The 22,978-nt window shown below is 37.6% G+C and overlaps 1 protein-coding gene across 13 annotated transcripts in view; it reads left to right on the top strand.

Moving 5' to 3' along the window:
• PRRC2C (proline rich coiled-coil 2C) overlaps positions 1–22,978 on the top strand; it is a 96,073-nt gene that overhangs the window by 44,050 nt on the left and 29,045 nt on the right. For 12 of the 13 annotated variants that reach the window (XM_044943026.2, XM_044943023.2, XM_044943025.2 and 9 more), the window contains exons 12-20: positions 188–818; positions 6,955–7,124; positions 7,553–7,802; positions 9,067–9,277; positions 10,478–12,736; positions 14,955–15,163; positions 19,300–19,454; positions 20,494–21,313; positions 21,727–21,812. In XM_044943026.2, coding sequence (XP_044798961.1) covers positions 188–818; positions 6,955–7,124; positions 7,553–7,802; positions 9,067–9,277; positions 10,478–12,736; positions 14,955–15,163; positions 19,300–19,454; positions 20,494–21,313; positions 21,727–21,812 — 4,791 coding nt within the window. The remainder of the gene's footprint in view (positions 1–187; positions 819–6,954; positions 7,125–7,552; positions 7,803–9,066; positions 9,278–10,477; positions 12,737–14,954; positions 15,164–19,299; positions 19,455–20,493; positions 21,314–21,726; positions 21,813–22,978) is intronic. The other variant, XM_044943022.2, reaches the window with a different exon arrangement.

Genomic DNA, 22,978 nt, shown 5'->3' with positions numbered 1-22,978 from the left:
GATGGCTGGATTAACTATTCTAGAAACTTATCTAGATATACTATTTTCCCCACATTGATTTTGCATTTAATGTGTATGTTTTTCAGGGAAATTTTCTGATATTCCATGGAGAATTTTGCTCCTGGTATATGTCTGTGATATATCCTGTGTTGTCATACTCATCTGAGAATTTATTTTAAAATTTCAGCATCCTCCTCCAGACCGACAGGCAGTACCTGGAAGACCAAGCCCTTTCCCCCCCAAGCAGCAGGTCCCAGATGAAGATGAAATATGGAAGCAAAGAAGAAGGCAACAGTCAGAACTTTCTGCAGCAGTGGAACGTGCTCGTAAACGGCGTGAAGAGGAAGAGCGAAGAATGGAAGAACAAAGGAAAGCAGCATGTGCAGAGAAACTTAAACGACTGGATGAAAAGCTTGGCATAGTGGACAAACAACCCTCTCCAGAGGAAATCAGAGAAAGGGAACGAGAAAAAGAACGAGAAAAGGAACGGGAACGTGAGAAAGAACTTGAAAAAGAACAAGAGCGGGAGCGAGAGAAGGAGAGGGAAAAAGAAAGGGAAAGGCAACAGGAAAAGGAAAAAGAACTGGAGCGAGAACAGGAAAAACAGAGAGAAATGGAGAAGGAAAGAAAGCAAGAAAAAGAGGAGCTAGAACGGCAGCAAGAAAAGGAAAAAGAACTGCAAAAGACGAAAGAACAGGAAAAGGAATGTGAGTTGGAAAAGAGAGACAGAGAGAAAGTGGACGAAAAAACTGAACACAAAGAACCTACTTCAGAGCCTATGGTAGAAAAACCGGAAAGTGAAAACAGCTGTAACAAAGGTATGATAGTCTTGTTTGTCCTTATATAAGCTTTGCAAAAGGCTTCCTATTACTTATATTGTATGTTTGTATATTTTTAAAATATGTAATCCAAATAAAAGCGATTGATGTTTTTTGGTTATAGGTTGAATTTTATTGGATTTTTTTTTAATTGAATACTTGAAAATGTGGGTTTTGTTCTGTAATTTTTTTTATTATGATAAAATACATGTAGCATAAAATTTAGTATCTTAGCCATTTTTTATTAAAATGATATTAAAAGCACTCATAATGAACCATCACTGCCATCTATCTCCAGAACTCCTTTCATCTTGTGAAATCAAAATTCTGTATCTATTAAACAATAACTTCCCAGCCCTTGGGTGGTGATTCTGCTTCCTTCCTGTGGGTGTGATTGTAACTGTTGTCAGTGCCTCGTGTGGGTGGAATCATATAGTATTTGTCTTTCTGTGACTGACATTTTTATCATAATGTCCTTAAGTTTCATCAGTTGTAGCATGAGTGAAAGAAAAAAAGAAAGGATAGAATTTCCTTCCTTTTAAATCTACTAATTCATCATATAAATGCATACACACACCATATTTTGCTTACCCAATCTGTTGATGGACACTTGGGTCGATTCCATGTTTTACCTATTTTGAATAATATTGATGTGACTGTGAGTGTACAGATATCTCTTTGAGACCCTACTTTCATTTCTTTTGAGTCAGGCATACCTCAGATGTTGCAGGTTTGTTCCAGACCATAGCAATAAAGCAAGTCATGTGAATTTTTTGATTTCCCAGTGCATATAAAAGTTATGTTTACACTGTTCTATAGACTATTAAGTGTGCAGTAGCATTTTCTTTAGAAATATATATATATGTGTGTATATATATAGTATATGCATACCTTAATAATACTTTATTGCTAAAAATGCTAACCGTCACTAACCCTTCAGTAAGTCATGATCTTTTCGCTGGTGTGGGAGAGTCTTGCATCAGTGTTAATGCTGCTGATGATCCGGGTGGTGGTTGCTGAAGGTTGGAGTGGTAGCTGTGGCAAATGTCTTAAGATAGCATTGAAGTTTGCTGCATCAGTTGGCTCTTATTTTACAAATGATTTCTCTATAGCATCAATGCTATTTGATAATTTTATCCACAAAAAATCTTTCAAAATTGGAGTCAGTCCTCTCAAACCCTGCTGATGCTTTACCAAATAAGTTTATGTAATAAAAATCTAAATCTTTTGTTGTCTTTTTAACAGTCTTCATAGTCATCTCTAGGAGTAGATTCCATCTCATAAAAAGCACTTTCTTCGTTCATCCATTGGAAAGCAGCTTATTGTCTATTCAAGTTTTGTCATAAGATTGCAGCAATTCAGTTGTATCACAGCTCCACTTCAAATTTTAGCTCTCTTGCTGTTTCTGCCACATCTGCAGTTACTTCTTCCACTGCAGTCTTGAATGGCTCAAAATTGTCCAATACTAAGTTGAAGAAAAGTAGCAAAAGGAGGCACCCTTGTCTTCCCGATCTTGCAGAAAAACTTCTCAGCCTGTCAACATTGATTGTGGTGTTAGCTGTGGGTTTCTGATAAGTGGATTTTATTATGTTGAAGTAGTTTCCTTCTATTCCTGGTTTGAGTATTTTTATCATAAAAATGTGTTGAATTTTGTCAAAAATCCTTTTCTGTATTAATTTTGATGATCGTGTTATTTTTCCCTTTATTCTGTCAATGTGTAGTATATTGATCAACTTGTATATATTGAACCATCCTGGCATCCCAGGAATATATCGCACTGGTTGATTAGTATACTATCAGTATATTGCTAAATTCTGTTTTCTAGTATTTTGTTGAGAATTTTTGCATCAGTGTTCATAAGAGATATTTGTATTTATCTGCAGTTTTCTTGTGTCTTTGTTTGGCTTTGGTATCATGGTGATGCTGGTCTTGTAAATTAATTAGGAAGTGTTCCCTCCTCTTCAGTTTTTGGAAGTTTGAGAAGAATTGATGTTAGTTTTTTTAAATTTTGGTGGAATTCATCCGTGAAGCCATCAGGTCCAGGACTTCTCTTTACTGCAAGATTTTTGATTGCCAGGTCAATCTCCTGACTAGTTAAAAGTGTTCACATTTTATATTTCTTTGTGATTTTTAGTGTTGGTAGATGTTTTTGTTTTGGAGACTGTACATTTCATCTAGGTTATCCAGTTCATTGGTGTACAGTTGTTCATAGTTCTCTCATAATCCTTTTTATTTCTGTAGGATTGGTAGTAATGTCCCATTTTCATTTCTAATTTTAGTAATTTGAGTCTTTTTTTCCCTTAGTTTACTCTCCCAGCTAAATATTTGTCAATTTTGTAGAGCTTATCAAAGAGCCAACTTTTGTTTTTATTGATTTTTCTCTATTTTTCTGTTCTCTCTTGATCTCTGCTGTGAATTTTATTTCCTTCTGGTACCTTGGGTTTGGTTCTTATTCTCATTCCTTAAGTCATAACTCTAGGTTATTGATTTTGAGAGATTTCCTATTTTTCCTTAATGCAACCATTTATAGCTATAAATTCCCCCCTTTACTTTTCTTGCATCTGGTAAGTTTTTTTATGTTGTGTTTTCGTTTACATTCATCTCTTAGGTATTTTCCAACTTCCCTTGCACTTTCTTTTTTAATTTTTTGGTTGTTTAAGAGTGTTATTTAATTTCTTGGAGAAGGAAATGGCAACCCACTCCAATATTCTTGCCTGAAAAGGCAATGGACAGAGGAGCCTGGCGGGCTGCAGTACATCGGGTTACATGACTGAGCATGCATGCATGAGGGTGGAGAGAGATGGGCTGGTAGCAGTAAACTGGTAGAACTAAAAAAAAAAAAAGTTATTTAATTTCCACAAATTTATGAATATTCCTTACTTCTCTAGTGGTTTTGAACTTCTTTCCATTTTGGTTAGAGAAAAAACTTATCTGTCTTTTGAACTGTTTTGAGAGTTAATTTGGGTCCTAACATTGTCTGTTCTGAAAATGTCCTTGAAAAGAATATATATGCTATTTTTGAGTAGAGTGTTCTGTATATGTCTGTGAATCTAGTTGGTTTGGTGGTGGTTTAATCACTAAGTCATGTCTGACTCTTTTGACCCCATGGACTATATAGCCTGCCAGGCTCCTCTGTCAGTGGGATTCTCCAGGCAAGAATACTGGAGCGGGTTGCCATTTTCTTCTCCAGGGGATCTTCCCAACCCGGGAATCAAACCTGGGTCTCCTGCATTGTAGGCAGAGCTACAAGGGAAGCCCAGAGTTGGTCTAGTTGGTTTAGTAAGCCCTTTTTCCTTACTTCTTTGTGGCTGTTCTATTCATCATTGAGATGGGGTTGTTGAAGCCTCTGAATGTACAAGTATGTATCCCCCAGTATTTTGCATCATACTTTTTTTGATGGTCCTGTTACTAGGTGTGTAAATGTTTATAATTGTTGCATCTTGCCGTATCGAACCTTTTATTAGTATTTAATGACCTTCTTCGGAGAAGGCAGTGGCACCCCACTCCAGTACTCTTGCCTGGAAAATCCATGGACAGAGGAGCCTAGTAGGCTGCAGTCCATGGGGTCACTAAGAGTCGGACACGACTGAGCGACTTGACTTTCACTTTTCTCTTTCCTGCATTGGAGAAGGAAATGGCAACCCACTCCAGTGTTCTTGCCTGGAGAATCCCAGGGACGGCGGAGCCTGGTGGGCTGCCTCCTATGGGGTCGCACAGAGTCAGACACCACTGAAGCGACTTAGCATTAGCATTAGCAATGACCTTCTTTGTCTCTTGTAAAACTTTGATTTAAAGTCAGTTTTATCTCAGTGTAGCCACCCTGCTCTCTTTGGTTACTATTTCCATGGACTATCTTTTCATTTTCAGTTTATTTGTATCTTTGGATCTAAAGTGAGTTTATTGTAGATATCATATAGTTAGATGACCTTCAGTTCTATTTTGTCAGCAAAATATTGGCTTCATACTTAGATGCTGATTCTTTTACTCTTTTCTGATTCCACAGCATTTAACTAAATGAAATCTCCTTTGTTTATACATGGGTTAATACTTCTAAAACTTAAGTTGAATAGAGTTTAATGGGAATTTTGGATTGTCATAATTAAATGACTGCTCCATTCATAATCTCATATTTGTTTTTCTACCAGCTTAGATATATAAAAGCTTTCATAGGTTATCTATATGCTTACCAGAATGCCTCCCCTCCCTACCCCCTCCCCCCCCAAAAAAAAACTTTGCTGGACTTCCCTGGTGGTCCATTGGTTAATACTCTGTGCTTCCATCACAGGAGGCATGGGTTCATACCTGTTGATGTGTGGCACCACACCCCCCCCCCCCCCAAAAAAAGCCTTTGCTAGCTATAATCAGCTGATGTGTTCTTCCCAAAATTGGATCATAAACTCTAATTAATAGAACTATGCTCCAAATTTAAAGTTTCGTCTTAGTAGAGTTAACAGTGATTTAAGATAGAAATAGTTTTATTTCAGTACATTTCTGTTATGGAAATACTGAAATTTTTTTTACCATAAAACCCATGCTGTTTCTATAAGACAATGCTGCTTGAAGTTATAAAGCTATTTAAAGTTTTCCTTTAAGTTTTTAATCTGTATTCTAAGTTACCTTCAAATTTGGTCCTTAATGTCACTATAAAGAGAAGTAAGAGTGTTTTATCTCAACTTTTTCTTATCTCAACTTTTTTAGAAAGTAAGATATAGCCCGTGCAGATGGTTTAGTTGCCAAATTTCACAGATTTCTTATATTAAGCAGTCTAGAGATAATTTGATGTTGATTATGGGCTTTTATTATGTATCCTAAGCACTTAGCTCAAAACACTTAAAAAAGGTAAAGCAAAATTTCTCACCACAGAAATGAAAAATATTTTATTACTTTAAAATTGATGAATTCTGAAAGAACAATCTTAGAGAATTTTATTCGCAGTTAGAAAAGACCATGAATTAGAAATAAGGAAATTCCTTTAATTAGTCATAGTTTTGCAAGCAAATACATGTATTGACCCTGATTAATTTACCGTCAACAGCGACTATATATTATACATGAACTAATTTTGGTTTTGTTTTTAGTGATCATTATTTAGTGGCACTTGTATTTTCATTCACATTTTATATGTCCTCTGATGGCAATTTAACTTTAGCTGGGTTTACCAGTAAGGTGTACCCATTTCATTTTTAAATGTTGCACCTTCTTGGCTGTCTTTTCCTTCTTAATATTTTATCATTTTTAAAACATTTTTAATATTGAATGTAATACAAAGTGTGACTTTTGATTCTTTACTGCGTGGTTTTACATTGGCTTTACATTAGCTTTCCCCTTAAAATTCACCTCTGATTCTCTAAGAAAAGAATTTATAACATAACATGGCTTTGTAGTTGTAACAAATGTCATTTTCTGGAATGAATATAACTCTGGTTTTCTTTGGGATGAGAACTTTTTTTGGTTGAGGGGATGTGTATGGTTCTCCTTTTTGTGTATCATAATTGATACCCTTTATATAGAACAATGATTTATATATTTGAAGATACTGGTGATCATTGATCATTAAAATGAATGATCATAGTTAGATTCATTATATTATCATTATAATTATATTATTATATTATCAATTATATCAATATATCAATTATATTATCATTATAATATTATCATTAGTTAATATTATATCTATAGATAATAGTCCTCTAATCAAAAAAATTTTATAAACCAACATGTTCTATTTTAAGTATTTATAGGCCATTCTTGTTTTCATCTAAATGCTAGTGAACCACAAGTAAATGTTGACAGTAGTGTTAATATTTATTGAAACAGTGAAAAATAGAATTTGAAATGGTTTATTATCACAAAATATCAAATACAGACTTTTGCATAATAAAGCATCTGGGCATGTGAGTTCTGTCTTAAGAATCCAGCTTTGAGAAAATCTGAGGTTTTGTTAAACTAATGTTACCTCATTGCATTGATGGTTACCAATATTAAAATACAAAATGTTGTTTTGGAGTAAGGATACTTTCTTCCTCATTAACTTTTAAAATATGTCTGATTATTTCACTCCAGTATGAACAGCATGTATTAATGTTAAGTGTCATAGATGAGTATAATTTTCTTTCACCTTTTCTTTGGACAGAGGATGACCCAGTTTTCACTAGACAAGATAGCAATCGCAGTGAAAAAGAAACCACGCAGGTAGCACATGAACCAGAACCAGAATCAGGGTCTCAGCCTCGGCCTGCTGTATTATCTGGCTATTTTAAACAGTTTCAGAAGTCTTTACCACCACGATTCCAGCGGCAGCAGGTAACAATAAAAACATTTTATCTTGTACGTGTGTTTGAAAGGTTTATTGTTCAGTAGTATGAGAAATAATTTAACATAAAATTCAAAATACCCAAAACATACAAATTTCCTCTGAAAAGTTTGCCTCTTTTAAATTAGTATAAGTTTGTTGATATGGGCTTTATACATTCCTTTTTTTCTGCCTCATCTTCCTTTCTAGGAAATGGTTTCTTGCAGTAAAATCGATGAGTGATTAGTTGCTCAAGTATAAGGCAGAATGTCATAACTGAACCTGTGTTCTCTTGTCTTGCCATCTCTCACTGTCAAATGTGTTTTGAGTTCTTTTCCCTTAGGGTTTCAAAAAAGTCTGTTTTCCAATATGATTGGTTGTATTAATTTATCACATGGAACTAAAGGCTCAAAATGTGAGATCCTGCCTATTTTTTCAGGAACAGATGAAGCAGCAGCAGTGGCAGCAGCAGCAACAGCAGGGTGTGCTTCCGCAGACGGTTCCTTCTCAGCCGTCCGGCAGTGCTGTCCCTCCACCACCACACAGACCTCTTTACCAGCCCATGCAGCCTCACCCCCAGCACTTGGCTTCCATGGGTTTTGATCCAAGGTGGCTCATGATGCAGTCATACATGGATCCTCGGATGATATCAGGTAGACCTGCCATGGATATTCCACCCATTCATCCTGGTAAGTTGAAATTGGCATTGTCTCCTGGCTTACTTGCAGTTGTGCAAGTTTAGAGTTTTTCATTTTCTCCACAATTTTAGTCTTACTTCCTTTGAGAGTGAAAATCTAGTAAGAACTTGTATAAGACTTCTTAGTCATAAAATGATATATCGTCTTTGAGCACAGAGTAGTTAAATTCCAATTACTGTACCAACAGTGTGGTAAGACCAAAATACTGTACTTTCTGTTTTGTGAATATTATTTCAAAAATTTCAGATGGAAAAATTACTATCTTAGTTATAATATATTGTTTGCTGCATTGTTTTCATTCTTTCAGCATTTTAATTTTATCCATATGTTATATATTACAGCTATTTTTTCTGTCATTTACCAGCCTACCACCTGAATTTCCTAATAGGTTAGCTAGAAACAAATAAAATAGCTATGTTTATCAGAATAAATTCAGATAATCCAGCACCAAGATGGTATAGAGGAAAATTTAGAGGCGATAAAAATACAAACAAGAATTACATCTTGATTTTAAAATTTATACTGAAAAAAATTTTTTACTTTATTTATGTTAGTTGGAAACTAATTACTTTACAATATTGTAGTGGTTTTTGCCATACGTTGATATGAATCAGTCACGGGTTTGCATGTGTTTCCCATCCTGAACCCCTCTCCCACCTCCCTCCCCATCCCATCCCTCTGGGTCATCCCAGTGCACCAGCCCTGAGCACCCTGTCTCATGCATCAAACCTGGACTGGCGATCTGTTTCATATAGAATAGCATTGAAACATGTATATTATCATATATGAAAACTTTAAGAGACATAATGTATGGCATACTGATCAACTAATTAAATTAATAGAATTTTCTATGGGAAATGTTTTTCTGAAAATTCATCACTTGGTGGTAATTCTCAAAATGTTTAACATGCACAGAGTCGTGATACTTACTATCTGATTTTTATAGGCATTATCTTTTCTTTCCTTTAAAGTAAAATAGACTTTCTTATGGTTTTGCTTGTGTTGCTTCCTGGATTTTTAAATCTATTTAACAGCAACAATAAAAATCTCATTCACAGAAAAATTCAATTTTCACTGATGATTTTTTGAGTTAATCAGTTTTACTTGCCAAAAGTATTTCTTTAAATATAGAGATGTCCAAATAGTAATTAAGTATTAACCTGGATACTGTATTAACCTGGATACCGTGTCTATAATGATTCTGTTTCCTTTGTTTTCTCCCTGCACTCCCATCTTTTTGTGATCTTTTGTGTAGGAATGATTCCTCCTAAGCCATTAATGAGACGAGATCAGATGGAAGGGTCACCAAACAATTCTGAGTCATTTGAGCATTTGGCTCGCTCTGCAAGAGATCATGCAATTTCACTCTCTGAGCCTCGAATGATGTGGGGGTCAGATCCCTATCCTCATACTGAGCCTCAGCAGGCCACCACTCCCAAGGCAGCAGAAGAACCTGAGGATGTAAGGTAATTATTAAAGTCATTAGCAAGCCAATAGAATATTGTGGGGAAATGAAAACTATGTAGTCTCCCTGGAGATCATTCTGACTTAGGACTGAGCCACAGATCTGATTTTCTCCCATTTAATATGCCTTATTTCATTCTAGGATGTATTTTCCTTTTCCCAGCATTTAGTATTAATTGATTAGGGCATTTTGCGACATAGTTCTTTCTGTACCCTTATTTAAATACTGAAATTTAGTGGTAGCTGTCAAAATTGTCAAGATCCTCCTGTACTTGACGTATAGTCTGGCTAAAGTGTTGATACAATTCTTCCACTCCTTGAGAAATGTTAGACATTTAATTATGGAAGTTTTCTAAGGTCAAGTTAAGGGTAAACACTAATTTACTGTTACTTTGAAGTATCAGACAATTGGTGATCTTCAGTAATTTATAATGATAAGTTTGAGCTTTTGCCCTTTTAAGGAATTTGTTTTATGATGTTTTAAAATTTTGATTCATTGGGAAAGATGGACCTACTCTAGTGTACTCTGGTTATAAGTGAAAATTACGAGTTTTGATAGATATAACTTTCACATAAGCATGGTCTAAACTTCTTTTTCTTAAGGACTGAGTTTCATTTCTTTTTAATTGAGGGGAGTAGAAACATAACACAGTACCTACCCTCCTGTCAAATTTTTAAGTATATAGTACAGTGTTGTTAACTGTAAGCATAACATTGTATAACGGATCTCTAACTTTTTCATCTTGCACAACCAAAATTTTTTACCCATTTAATCACAACTCATTTTCCCCTTCCTCCTACTCCCTGGTAATTATTTCTTTATGGACTAGTTTTATTATATTAATAGTTTATATAAGTGGGATCATACAGTATTTGTTCTTCTGTGACTGGTTTATTTGACTTAGTGTAATCTCCTCATCTATGATGTAGCATATAGCAGGATTTTCTTTCTTTAAACAACATGCTGTTGTATGCATATACATGTTCTTAACCCGTTCATCTGCAGTAGACATTTAGGTTGTTTCTATCTCTTTGCTCTTACGAATAATGTTGCACTGAACTTTTTGTAGAGACATAAGATTCTTTATGATTAGGACCCATTTTTTGTTTCTAAATTGGAGGGATTGTTTTGCTGTACATATACATGTGAAAAAGATTTTTGCTGTGATGGCTATTATTTCTTTGAATTCTCATTATCATAGGCCTGAAGCTTCATTGGATCAGGAACAGATAACTGCTGCTTATCCTGTAGAACATGGTCAGTTAGAGGCTCATCCAAAACCAGACTTTGTCAGAGAATCAAGTGAGACAGATGTACAGAAGTTTTTAAGCAGATCAGTGGAAGACGTTAGACCTCGTCATACTGACACAAATAGTCAGTCTACTTGTTTTGATGTACCTGATCAAAAGACTATAGCCACTCCTCAAGAAGAACGAATTTCAGCTGGAGAAAGTCAGCCTGCCCGGAAAAGAAGTGTTTGCCATGGATCTAACCATACTCAGAAATCAGAGGAGCTGAGGAATGAGCCATCTGCAAGCATTCCTAAAGTAACTAGCAGAGGTATTGATTCAAAAGAACCAGCAGAAAGGCCAGAGGAAAAACCAAAAAAAGAGGGCTTTATCCGATCTTCTGATGGACCAAAACCTGAGAAATTGTATAAATCTAAATCGGAAACTCGTTGGGGCCCAAGGCCTAGCTCCAACAGAAGAGAAGAAGGTAACGACAGGCCTGTGAGAAGATCAGGTCCTATTAAAAAACCTATACTTAGAGATATGAAAGAAGAACGGGAGCAAAGGAAGGAGAAAGAAGGAGAAAAGGGAGAAAAGGTCACTGAAAAAGTGGTGAAACCTGAAAAGACAGAAAAGAAAGAACCTCTTCCTCCACCACCCGCACCACCTGCAGCACCAGTTCAGCCACAGTTGGTTCCACCACAACCTCAACCAGAACCAGAGAAACTTCCTTCAGTAGAAACTTCGCCTTCAACTTTGGTACAAAAGCCACCTCAAGATACCGAGAAACCTTTGGAATCTGTAAGTAGTGTTGAGGTAGAGCCTGCAGTTAAAACCATAAACCAACAAACTGTCACAGCACCAACAGTCAAGGAAGAAAAGCAGCCTGAGAAAGTCATCAGCAAAGACCTTGTTACAGAGAGACCTCGACCAGATTCAAGACCAACAGCTAAAAAAGAATCCACTTTACCCCCTAGGACCTACTGGAAAGAAGCTAGAGATAGAGATTGGTTTCCAGATCAGGGATACAGAGGTCGAGGCCGAGGTGAATATTACTCCAGAGGGCGAAGCTACAGAGGCTCTTACGGAGGACGCGGCAGGGGTGGCAGAGGGCACACTCGAGATTATCCTCAGTACAGAGACAGCAAGCCACGAGCAGAGCACGTGGCCCCAGGGCCCCTCAGGCAGCGGGAAGAAAGTGAAACACGGAGTGAGAGCTCAGACTTTGAAGTTGTTCCCAAAAGAAGACGACAGCGAGGTTCAGAGACTGACACAGACAGTGAAATTCATGAAAGTGCAAGTGACAAGGATAGTTTAAGCAAAAGTAAGCTTCCCAAAAGAGAGGAACGGCCTGAAAGCAAAAAACCTATAAAGCCTCAGTCTTCTTTCAAGCCTGAAAATCATGTCCGAATAGATAACAGACCTCTAGAAAAATCTTTTGTAAGGGATGATGATAAATCTAAACCAGGCTTCCTTCCTAAAGGAGAGCCTACAAGGCGAGGCAGAGGGGGAACATTCAGACGTGGTGGAAGAGATCCTGGAGGTCGCCCATCACGCCCTTCTACCTTACGAAGACCTGCTTATCGGGATAATCAGTGGAACCCAAGGCAGACAGAAGCTCCTAAACCAGACAATGGGGAGCCACCAAGGAGACACGAGCAGTTTATCCCTATCCCAGCAGATAAACGGCCTCCAAAATTTGAACGAAAATTTGACCCAGCTAGAGAGAGGCCCCGAAGGCAGCGTCCTACGCGACCACCAAGGCAAGATAAACCTCCCCGATTTAGACGACTAAGGGAGAGGGAGGCTGCTTCAAAAACCAATGAGGTGGCAGTGCCCACAAATGGCACAGTTAATAATGTGGTTCAGGAACCAGTTAATACTGCTGGGGATATTTCTGGGAATAAGACACCGGACTTATCTAACCAGAACTCTTCAGATCAGGCAAATGAAGAATGGGAAACAGCCTCTGAAAGCAGTGATTTCAATGAGAGGCGTGAGAGGGATGAAAAAAAAAATGCTGATTTGAATGCTCAAGTGGTGGTAAAGACGGGAGAGAATGTTGTACCTCCAAAGAGGGAAATAGCAAAGAGAAGTTTTTCTAGTCAGCGACCCGGCATAGATCGGCAGAATCGGCGTGGTAACAATGGTCCACCAAAATCCGGAAGGAATTTCTCAGGTCCTAGGAATGAAAGGAGAAGTGGCCCACCATCAAAAAGTGGAAAGCGAGGGTGAGTATTTTATGTTACCTATAATTACTTTTGCATCTTTTGGCGGGGGCAGGCGGTGGGGGGGTGGGGTATGCTACTCAGCTTGTGGCATCTTAATTCCCCAGCCAGGAATTGAACCAAGGCCTTTGACAGTGGAAGCTCAGGGTCCGTGAATGGCTGCTTTTGCACCTTTAGAGAAACTAAAAGTATACTTCTTGGTTGAACTATGCAAAGGCATCAGTCTGTAGAGGATCAAGACAGTCTTCTCCTGTAGGTGTTTTTTGTTTTGTTTTGTTTTTTCTATTCTAAAAGTGTAAGAGTGCTTGAGAAAGAGGTTGTTAGTGGATCACAGAAGTCCTTGCCTGTTGTTCAGTTCAGTTCAGTTCAGTTCAGTCGCTCAGTCGTGTCCTACTCTTTGCAACCCCATGAATTGCAGCATCTCCCAAGAGTCCTGTTAGAAATTTGTGGCTTTGGGAAATCGACACACCCAAGGACAGGACATATACAATGTCTTCCATTTGGTAGATCATCTTACTAATGATGAGTAGCCTGCCTTTCTTGATTTCTCTCTGGAAAACTGTGGTGCTCACAGGTGTCCTCTGGGACTTAAATTAGTATGTTGTAATCATATTCAGTCCCTCTGTACTGGTTTCTAGAGAGTGAATGTTGAAATTTAAGGATACATTATATTCCCTCTTAAGTTGCAAACCTACAGTAAACCATCTAGCTTACAGAGAGGGGCCTAGAAAACAAAGTCCTGCCCCACCACCAGGGCCACCAGTAACACAAATAGCATTTGGCCTGTTCTTTTTAAATATTAAAATGCTGATTATAGTAAATTATTTTTTAGTACTAAGAAAATTATACAGTAGCATTATTTCTAGTTTTAAATCTAGGCTCTGGTACTTCTATTTGTATAAATTCTCTGCTTCATCACCAGTAAAATGAGGAGAAAGCAGTAGAACTTTAAAAATGTGTGACGATTCCATGACATGAAATTTATGAAACAATGTGACACCTGGTATATACTACCAAGTTGTGTTAATTGAGTACCAGTTTAACACAGAATTTAAACCTCCCTTTAAAAGTCAAAAGAATAGGATAATATATATAGTTACATTAACAATGTAGTTGTTGACTATAACCAAGCTATTCAAATTTCAAGTAGTAATACTCAAGGTTTCAGCTACTTTAGCAAGTCTTTTGTACCATATAGATGGTAGCAACTTGAACCTGCAGACATAGCAGTTACTGGCTATAGATTAATGTTTTCTAAGTGTCATATTTAGAAGAAATGAATTCATAGTTCACGTTTGAGATCATGGTTTTTGTCAGGCTCTTGATAAGCTTTTATCTTGAGTAATACTATAGATTGAGCTGAAAATGAATTGATAAGCCCATTTTTCATGGTGTATGTTCTTGAAGTTTTTATAAAATGAACCCAGGAAAAGAATTTGTTAACAGGAAAAAACCCTGTAGAAATACTTTTGGTTTGTGAAGTGAATTGTTTCCATATTAAAACTGGTTTTTAAAATGTTTATATATATATATATGTATGTATGTGTATAAATCTGATTGAACTTTTAAAACAAAGACTTGTAAGCATAGAATACTTTACACTTTTTTTTTCATATACCGCCCTCTTGTGGAGAAGATCTACCCGTGAATACTTTGGACTAGCTTAGATCACAGAAATTTTCTGCTATGAACAATGTCAATTAGCTTATTAAACATAATGAACACAGTAAGAATAGACACAGTAAGAACCTTCAGGGAATAATTAGAATTCTAGAATTTAATTGCTGGAAAGAACTCTGAGGAGCTAGTCTTATTTCCTGTATTGGGAAGCTCCATCTTAGTAAAGTTGTACCCAACAATAATCACTAAGGCATTTCTATCCCACTGTTACTTCTTCTTAGATTGAACTTTAGAAACTGCCACTAAGGGCATTTTTCTTTTGATCAAGTATATGGAGACAATGGGCTTCCCAGGTTGTTCAGTGGTAAAGAATTCACCTGCCAATGCAGGAGATGCAAGAGACACAGGTTTGATCCCGGTTTGGGAAGTAGAAAATGGCAATCCACTCCAGTATTCTTGCCTGGAAAATTCCGTGGACAGGTGAGCCTGGCGGGCTACAGTCTATGGAGTCAAAAAAGAGTCGGTTATGACTGAGCAGGTAAGCCACATGCCACACACACATGTGGAGCTAGTAATAAAATCTCAGATTATTGTTTTGTAGGCCATTTGATGACCAGTCGGCAGGCACAAGTGGTGCTGATCCTGTCAATGGCAGCTCTGCACACCATCAAGAAGGAGCACCTAATGGTACAGGACAAAAGAACTCCAAAGATTCTACTGGGAAAAAAAGAGAAGACCCCAAACCAGGCCCTAAGAAACCCAAAGAGAAAGTGGATGCGCTGTCACAGTTTGATCTCAACAACTATGCAAGTGCGTTTCAGATCACCTTTGTCTGTCTGTCTGTCTGTTGTCTGTCTGTCCATCTGTACATTTAAGTAGATACTATAAATAAATAAGTCATCAAAAAAAGAAAGTTGGACTTCAAGGTAGACATAGAGACTGATGATGAATCACAGACAGAGCTCTAACTAAAATAACACCAACTTTTACCATACCTGTGAGTGCTCGATAAAATTTTTGTTAAAGATTATCCACAGTTTCACTTTTCTTAAGAAAGTAAATTAACCACTCTTCCTTGCTAAACAGATGCGGGGGGACACACAGAAAATCAAATGAAGATGCTTTGTATATATGCTGTGTTTGAAAAGAGAGAAGTGTTAACCTCAATGAATTATGACCTTGAGAAAATTGGTATCTAAGATACGGTAAACACAGAATAAATAATAGGATGGGAGGTAGTGTTGCTGTGGATAAATACTTTCAGAAAGCTATGGAGTGATGGGATGTCAAATGTGAAGGATAACACAGCCAGAAGGAAATACGTGATGAAGACATTAACAAGGAATCTCTAAGAGTAGACACTTACACAGACGAATATTGGTATTTCCCATTCATTCAGATGAGACTTAAGCTCAAAATACTGAGTAAGATTGAGACTAGATAGTAGTAATGGGAAACTGGTTAGGTACTGTTGTTGCATATTAGAGATGTTGATAAGAGTTTTCTTTCATCTAGTTAATGGTTGTTTATACATATTCAGTTTGATTCGGCCCCAGGACCTTGACATTATTATTTATAGACCAGCTATTTTCAAAACGGGGTCTTCAGACCATCATCATCACCTGGAAGTTTGTGAGAAAAATAAAATCTTAGGCCCTACCCCAGGTCTACTGAATCAGAAACTCGTGGCATGTGAAGCAATCTGTGTTTTAACAAGTTCTCCAAGGGATTCTAATTCCATTGCACACAAACTTGAGAGCTAATTCTAGACTATCATTTTAGGATTCGTGTGGAAAAGAAAGAATCCTAACTGTATGTTTTAAGAATTTTTAGATTCTTTAGAACTGTGGTTCTTAATAGGGATGATTCTGTACCCCAGGGGCATGTGACAATTTCTAGAGACATTTTTGGTGTTGCAGCTGGTGGCTAGATGTTACTGACATTTATATATTTTTATATATATATATTTTTTTTTCAGCCTCAGGTCTTACCTACAGCACGTGGGCTTCTCTCAGGTTGTGGTGCACGGTCTCGAGAGCTCGAGGTCTCAGTAGTTGGTGGTACACAGGCTTAGTTGCTCCTTGATCTGTGGGATATTAGTTCTCTGACCAGGGATTGAACCACGTCCCCTGCACTGGAAGGTGGATTCTTAACCACTGGGCCTCCAGAAAAGTTACCTACTGACATATTCGTGGGTTTAGGCCCAGAAATGCTGCTAAATATTTTATAGTGCACAGAACAGCTAACTCACAATGTTAATAGTGCTAAAGTTAGAAAGCTTTGATTTAAAGTAAATCCATGGGAAATTTGGATGCTTGTGTGGTCCATGAGAAGAGAGACTAGCATCCATCTAGACATCACATTTGAAAAATGACAAGTGAAGATAACAGAAGTCCACAGAACATGGCAGATTTGTCTTCTCAAATATTTGTTTACTAGTTTTTCCAAACAACTTCTGGAATATATTTGCAAAGTATTATTAAGACAATATAAAAAGGTAAGTATTGTTTCTGAATTGATAATGAAAATTGAGCTATTAGTTTTAACTTGTTGAAGTTTTGTGTTTTTTTTGTTTTTTTTTTTACAACATTTAAAAAAATTATTTTTGGCTGTGCTGTCTTCATTGCTACAAACACCAGCTTCTCATTGTGATGGCTTCTCTTATTGTGGAGCACAGCTTCTAGGCACACGGCTTTATTAGTTGTGGGGCACTAGTTTCGTTGCCCCACGACATGTGGAATCTTCCTGGACCAAGGATCAAACACGTGTTCCCTGCCTTGACAGGCGACCTCTCAGCCACTGGACCACCAAAGAAGTCCTTTACTTAATTTTGAGTCATCTTTAGGTTCTTTAAAATAATCTAAATTTCCTAAAATTAGTTCCAAATGTTACATAGCACCAGACAAGAACATGGTGTTGATCACAGAGTATTGTTCTCGTGTCCATAAATGCTTTACACAGTTGAGTGAACTATTCAAAAGGTTTATAAAGGAGCTCTTTGGCAAGAAAATGAAAATAATTAGTGATGGTATGACTATGAGGACGAGCTTTACACACACTTTCTAGTTTAAGTGAAAAACCAAGACAAATTTAGAATTATGAAGAGATCTCTTGGAGTGCATAACACCCTTTGAAATATTGAACTAAAACCTTGCATTGAGATAAGCATATGCTCTGTTTTACACAGTTAATTTCATAAAGGATTTAAAACACAAATAGAAGTGCCATAGATAAATCAGAATCAATGTTTTTCATTTTAAATCAGATTTTTATTAAACAGACTAACAGTAATAGGTTTGTAAAGAGTGAAAGCCAATCTTATTATTTTTTCCCCGTCAGTATTTCTATGAATGTGAATTTTTAGCTATTTAAAAAGAACTGTTTGCAGGTAGATTCCCTTTGATCTACTCTGGGTCATATTCTCTTGGCAACCCCTGCAAGTCATCACCATTCTGAATTGTATGTATATCATTGCCAAGCAATTTTTAGTTATGTGTTCCCCAATCACAACACAGTATAGGACTTTATGGAGCAGTGGATAGGAATCTGCCTGCCACTGCAGAGAACATGGGTTCAATCCCTGGTCTGGAAAAATCCGACATGCCCTGGAGCAACTAAGCCCATGCACAAAAACTACTGAAGCCCTCACAGGGGCTGTGCTCCACAACCAAAGAACAGCGCCTGTTCTCCGTAGCTAGAGAAAGCCCACACACAGCAACAAAAGACCTAGTGCAACCAAAAAATTACAATAAATTCATTAATTATATTAAAAAAGAATCCCTGCTTTAAAAAACCCCATATATTTATATTGTTTGCAAAATTAATTTATTTGAATTGCCTCACCCTTTTCTTAAATTCATTGTGTAAGCTTTATACCTGCAACCCAAAATCATATCACCTGGACTGTTGTTATTTTTCTTTTAAATGTTAATGGGTCTAAATTTCTTATACTCACTAGAATGTATAGGATAATTTAACAAGGTAGAATAATTGTTCGGAGAAGGCAATGGCACCCCACTCCGGTACTCCTGCCTAGAGAATCCCATGGACGGAGGAGCCTGGAAGGCTGCGGTCCATGGGGTCGCTGAGGGTCGGACACGACTGAGCGACTTCACTTTCATTTTTCACTTTCATGTATTGGAGAAGGAAATGGCAGCCCACTCCAGTGATCTTGCCTGGAGAATCCCAGGGACGGGGGAGCCTGGTGGGCTGCTGTCTGTGGGGTCGCACAGAGTCGGACACGACTGAAGTGACTTAGCAGTAGCAGCAGAATAATTCTTAGACAATTCATTGAAAGTATATTTTGAATTGTTCTTCTGCTGGGTTATTATGGTATATGTACATCTATATCACTTTACATTGTCATGGAAGTTTAACATATTTCATGTTTTTAACAGCTCCACATTGTAGACAATAGTCTACATAAACTAAAGGCATTAAGAATCAAAAGAGCAGCTTAGCTTGTCAGTACCATGTTGTTAGCAAATCAGCCTCTTAGAGCTTGTTGCGTCCTTTGAAAAGGGGAAACAATAGTAATGCCCACTTCTTAGAATGGTTAGATGCAAATAAGATAAAAGTGCTAACATAGATCTTCATAGCACGATACACATCTTGAGACTGGGAGAGGTAAAGTGATTTGACTATAAGATAAAAGACTTGATTTTTCTTTTTTTTTTTTTTTTTTTTAAAAAGGCATTACCACTTCATTGTTTAAGGGAAAAAAAGATGTATACCATTCACAGCAGGTAGTTTTAGGGCTTGATTTATCTATGAAACCTTCAAATTTTAGTAATGGCTATTTTATGGTGTGGAAAATGGGTTATTTTATGAATTATAAGTATTGGATTTTTGCCTTTTTTATTTTTAATCATTATTGGAGTAAACGTTTTTGTTTTATCTTTTCAGTTGAAAAAAATTTCACTTTAAATCTTATCCTATTCCTATAGGTGTTGTTATAATTGATGACCATCCTGAAGTAACAGTAGTTGAAGACCCCCAGTCAAATTTAAATGATGATGGTTTTACTGAAGTGGTATCTAAAAAACAGCAGAAGCGTTTGCAGGATGAAGAACGCCGAAAGAAGGAAGAACAAATCATACAGGTTTAGTGTTTCAATTTGTTGCTGCTAATTTGGATTATTGCCCAAAATATACTAGGAAATGGTTGAGGTTTCTTCCCACCTATAAGGTCAGGGCTGTATTTATTATTCAAGTGCTGAGAATGACCTTATTTTTCACAACTTTAAACTGTTTTTAACCGCATTGAGATCAGTTTTAAATAAAATGTAATTACTGTATCTCACTATCTGCCTTAGAGAAGATCATCTTTATTTCAGAGCAGCGTATTTGCCCCATCTTACTTCATTGCGGTGTTAAAAGTTTTTAAATCATGGAAATCTAATGAACACAACTGCCATGATCTCTAATAACTTGCAGATTCATGACCTAAACCAATTTCTCTTATAATCTAAATTAGTTTATTTAAATGCATAGTATGAATCACAGTAAGTTAAATTTTTCTTTTTATCAACCCATACACCCATTTTGCTAAATGCTGAACCAGTATAAACATAAATAGAGCACGTGGGTCACAGTGATAAAGAGCCCTAATAGATTAGAAGGTTCTAAAACAGGAAGCACTGTAAAAATCCTATCTGTGTGATAATATTGAGTTTAATTGAGCATAGTCCTCGAACTAGATTATTTCAGAAGTCATTTATTGTTACTGTGTTTTAAGAAGGGAAATTAGTGCATACATTCTATATAGCATAACACCCACCAACACTCTCAGAATTAATGTTTTTGTGGCAAACATCAGTTGAGTGGAACCAATAATTTTTTGTCAGGTAGAGTCCAATTTTGCTGCCAAATGAAATTAGTGCAAATTTACTTAATTTCTTTAATTTCAGAATTGTGGAAAAGAGCTTGTGGACCTGTGTATCAAGAATATATGTTTTTTTCCCCTATAGCATATTGGCTTCTCATAATTTAAAATCTCATTAGCAACCTTGATGTTTTTATTTTATTGAGTAGGTATTTTGTAAAGGAACTAAATTAGCAGTAGGTAACTTTGTTGGAAAATCTGTTCATGAACATTTCAGCAATGTTATTGACACAAATGATTCCTGCAAATTTTTTAAGGTCTGGAATAAAAAGAATGCAAATGAAAAGGGAAGAAATCAGACTTCTAAGCTCCCACCAAGATTTGCCAAAAAACAGGCTACAGGAACCCAGCAAGTACAGCCTCCAGCTTCAGCTCTAACCTCAGCTCCGGGTCCAGGGTCAACTTCAGCTCCGGTTCCAGCCACAACCCCAGCTCCAGTTCCAGCCTCAACCCCAGCTCCCCTTCTAGCATCACCCGTAGCTTCTGTTCCAGCCCCTGCTACAGTCCCAGTCTTAACCTCCACCTCAGCTCCACTCCCAGCCTTAGCCTCAGCCTCAGCTCCAGTTCCAGCCTCCACCCCAACTACAGCCACAGCCTCTTCTCCAGCTCCGGCTCCAACCCCAATCCTCGCCTCAGCTTCCTCTCCAGCCTCTGTCCCCATCCTTACTTCAGCCTCAATTCCCATCCTTGCTTCAGCCCTAGCACCAGCTTCAGCTCCACCTCCAGCCATCTCAGCCCCAACTGTCCCTGCCTCAGCCCCGACAGCCCCAACCCCAGCCCCAGCCTCAGCCCCAACCCCCACCCTAGTCCAAGTCCCAGTCCCAGCTCCTACTGCCCCAGGTCAGACGCAGGGACAGACTCACAAACCAGTCCAGAGTCCACTACAGACTACAACACAATCTTCGAAACAGCCACCTCCTTCAATTAGACTACCTTCAGCTCAGACACCTAATGGCACAGATTATGTAGCCACAGGAAAACCCATCCAGACCTCGCAGTCACATGGCACTCTTACAGCTGAATTATGGGAGAACAAGGTAGCCCCACCAGCTGTGCTGAATGACATTTCTAAGAAATGTAAGTGTGCAACAGAAAAGTGAGGGGTGGGGAATGGTGTGGGAATTGAGAGTTTGTTTTCAATTTTATTTATAAACTCAGGGGTTTTTTTCTAGCCATCTCTTTTTTTATTAGTAGGAAGCAGTAACAGTAATCTGTAATCTTAGCTTCCTTTCTTAAAACCTTTATTTCTAAGACAAGTGTGTTACACTTTTAACAGCTATATTTTATGGACACAACTTTTTGTTGATAAAACAATGTACAGTTTTTGGGGGGAATCATATTTATTTTGGTGTGCAAGAATCGCTTTAAATACCATGTGAAAAGTCACTTTTTTATTGTCTAGCTACCATTAAAAGAAAGAGTTAAATGGATCATGAATTATTAACCTCTAAATTTTAATGGTTGTATTTCCTGTGACTTCTTCTTTTCAGTAGGTCCCATTAGTCCACCACAGCCACCTTCTGTCAGTGCGTGGAATAAGCCCCTAACATCATTTGGATCAGCTACTTCATCAGAGGTAGGAGCAGATTTAGTAATGGCTTTTGTGGGGTTATTGTGGCAGTTTCCTTAAAACAGTTACTCAAACTTTGGCCTGTATCAGAATCACTTGGAGAGCTTAATTCCTGATTCTTAGTCTGCAAAAAACACCTTCCACTAATCTTGTATTTTAGATTCAGTTTCAGTGTGACCTCTTAAGGACCTTTTTCTAAGTGATTTAACCATATTTTAATTGTTGCACATCTTTTATCTAAACTTGTTACTTATTTTCTTTATCCATTATAGTGCAGATTCTGCAAGTTAGATTGGTAGTGTCTGTCTAGATCAGTACCTAGCACAAACAAGGTATTACATAAATTAGAAGTTTAAATCATAAATTCCTAGGGTGTGTGCACTCCATTACCAATCACGAAGTGCTTTCATGTATATTAATTTTTGTTTTCAGAGCAGAAGTGGGTGACACTGGGATTCCTGTCTTTTTTCTGCTCCTCCATTAATTTATTCATCTATTTGTTGCTGTATTTGTTTACATTTTTTTTTAATGATTTTTTACATTTAAGTTGAGGGTGTGATTTGTCCTACAGTTCAGGGCAATTAAAGCCAGAACTTTAAAACTTAAGTTTTGCCCTAGTTTTTATTTTATCAGTTGTTTTCTAATACAGATCAGTAGTAGTTAAAGGAATGCTGCTGCTGCTAAGTCGCTTCAGTCGTGTCAGACTCTGTGCGACCCCATAGACGGCAGCCCACCAGGCTCCCCCGTCCCTGGGATTCTCCAGGCAAGAACACTGGAGTGGGTTGCCATTTCCTCCTCCAATGCATGAAAGTGAAAAGTGAAAGTGAAGTCACTCAGTCATGTCCGACTCTTAGCAACCCCATGGACTGCAGCCTACCAGGCTCCTCTGTCCATAGGATTTTCCAGGCAAGAATACTGGAGTGGGGTGCCATTGCCTTCTCCCAGTTAAAGGAATACTTTCTTAAAATATAACCAGTGTCAGTTATGGGACTTTTCAGATGGTGCTATAGTAAATAACTTGCCTTCCAGTGCAGGAGATGTAAGAGACATGGGTTCAGTCTCTGGGTCGGAAGGATCCCCTGGAGAAGGCCATGGCAACCCACTCCAGTATTCTTGCCTGGAGAATTCCATGGACAGAGGAGCCTGGTGGGTTATAGTCCATGGGGTCGCAA

The sequence above is a fragment of the Bubalus bubalis genome, chromosome 5, assembly GCF_019923935.1.
Source record: "Bubalus bubalis isolate 160015118507 breed Murrah chromosome 5, NDDB_SH_1, whole genome shotgun sequence".
NCBI lineage: Eukaryota > Metazoa > Chordata > Mammalia > Artiodactyla > Bovidae > Bubalus > Bubalus bubalis.
This window is presented reverse-complemented; position numbering and strand designations above follow the sequence as displayed.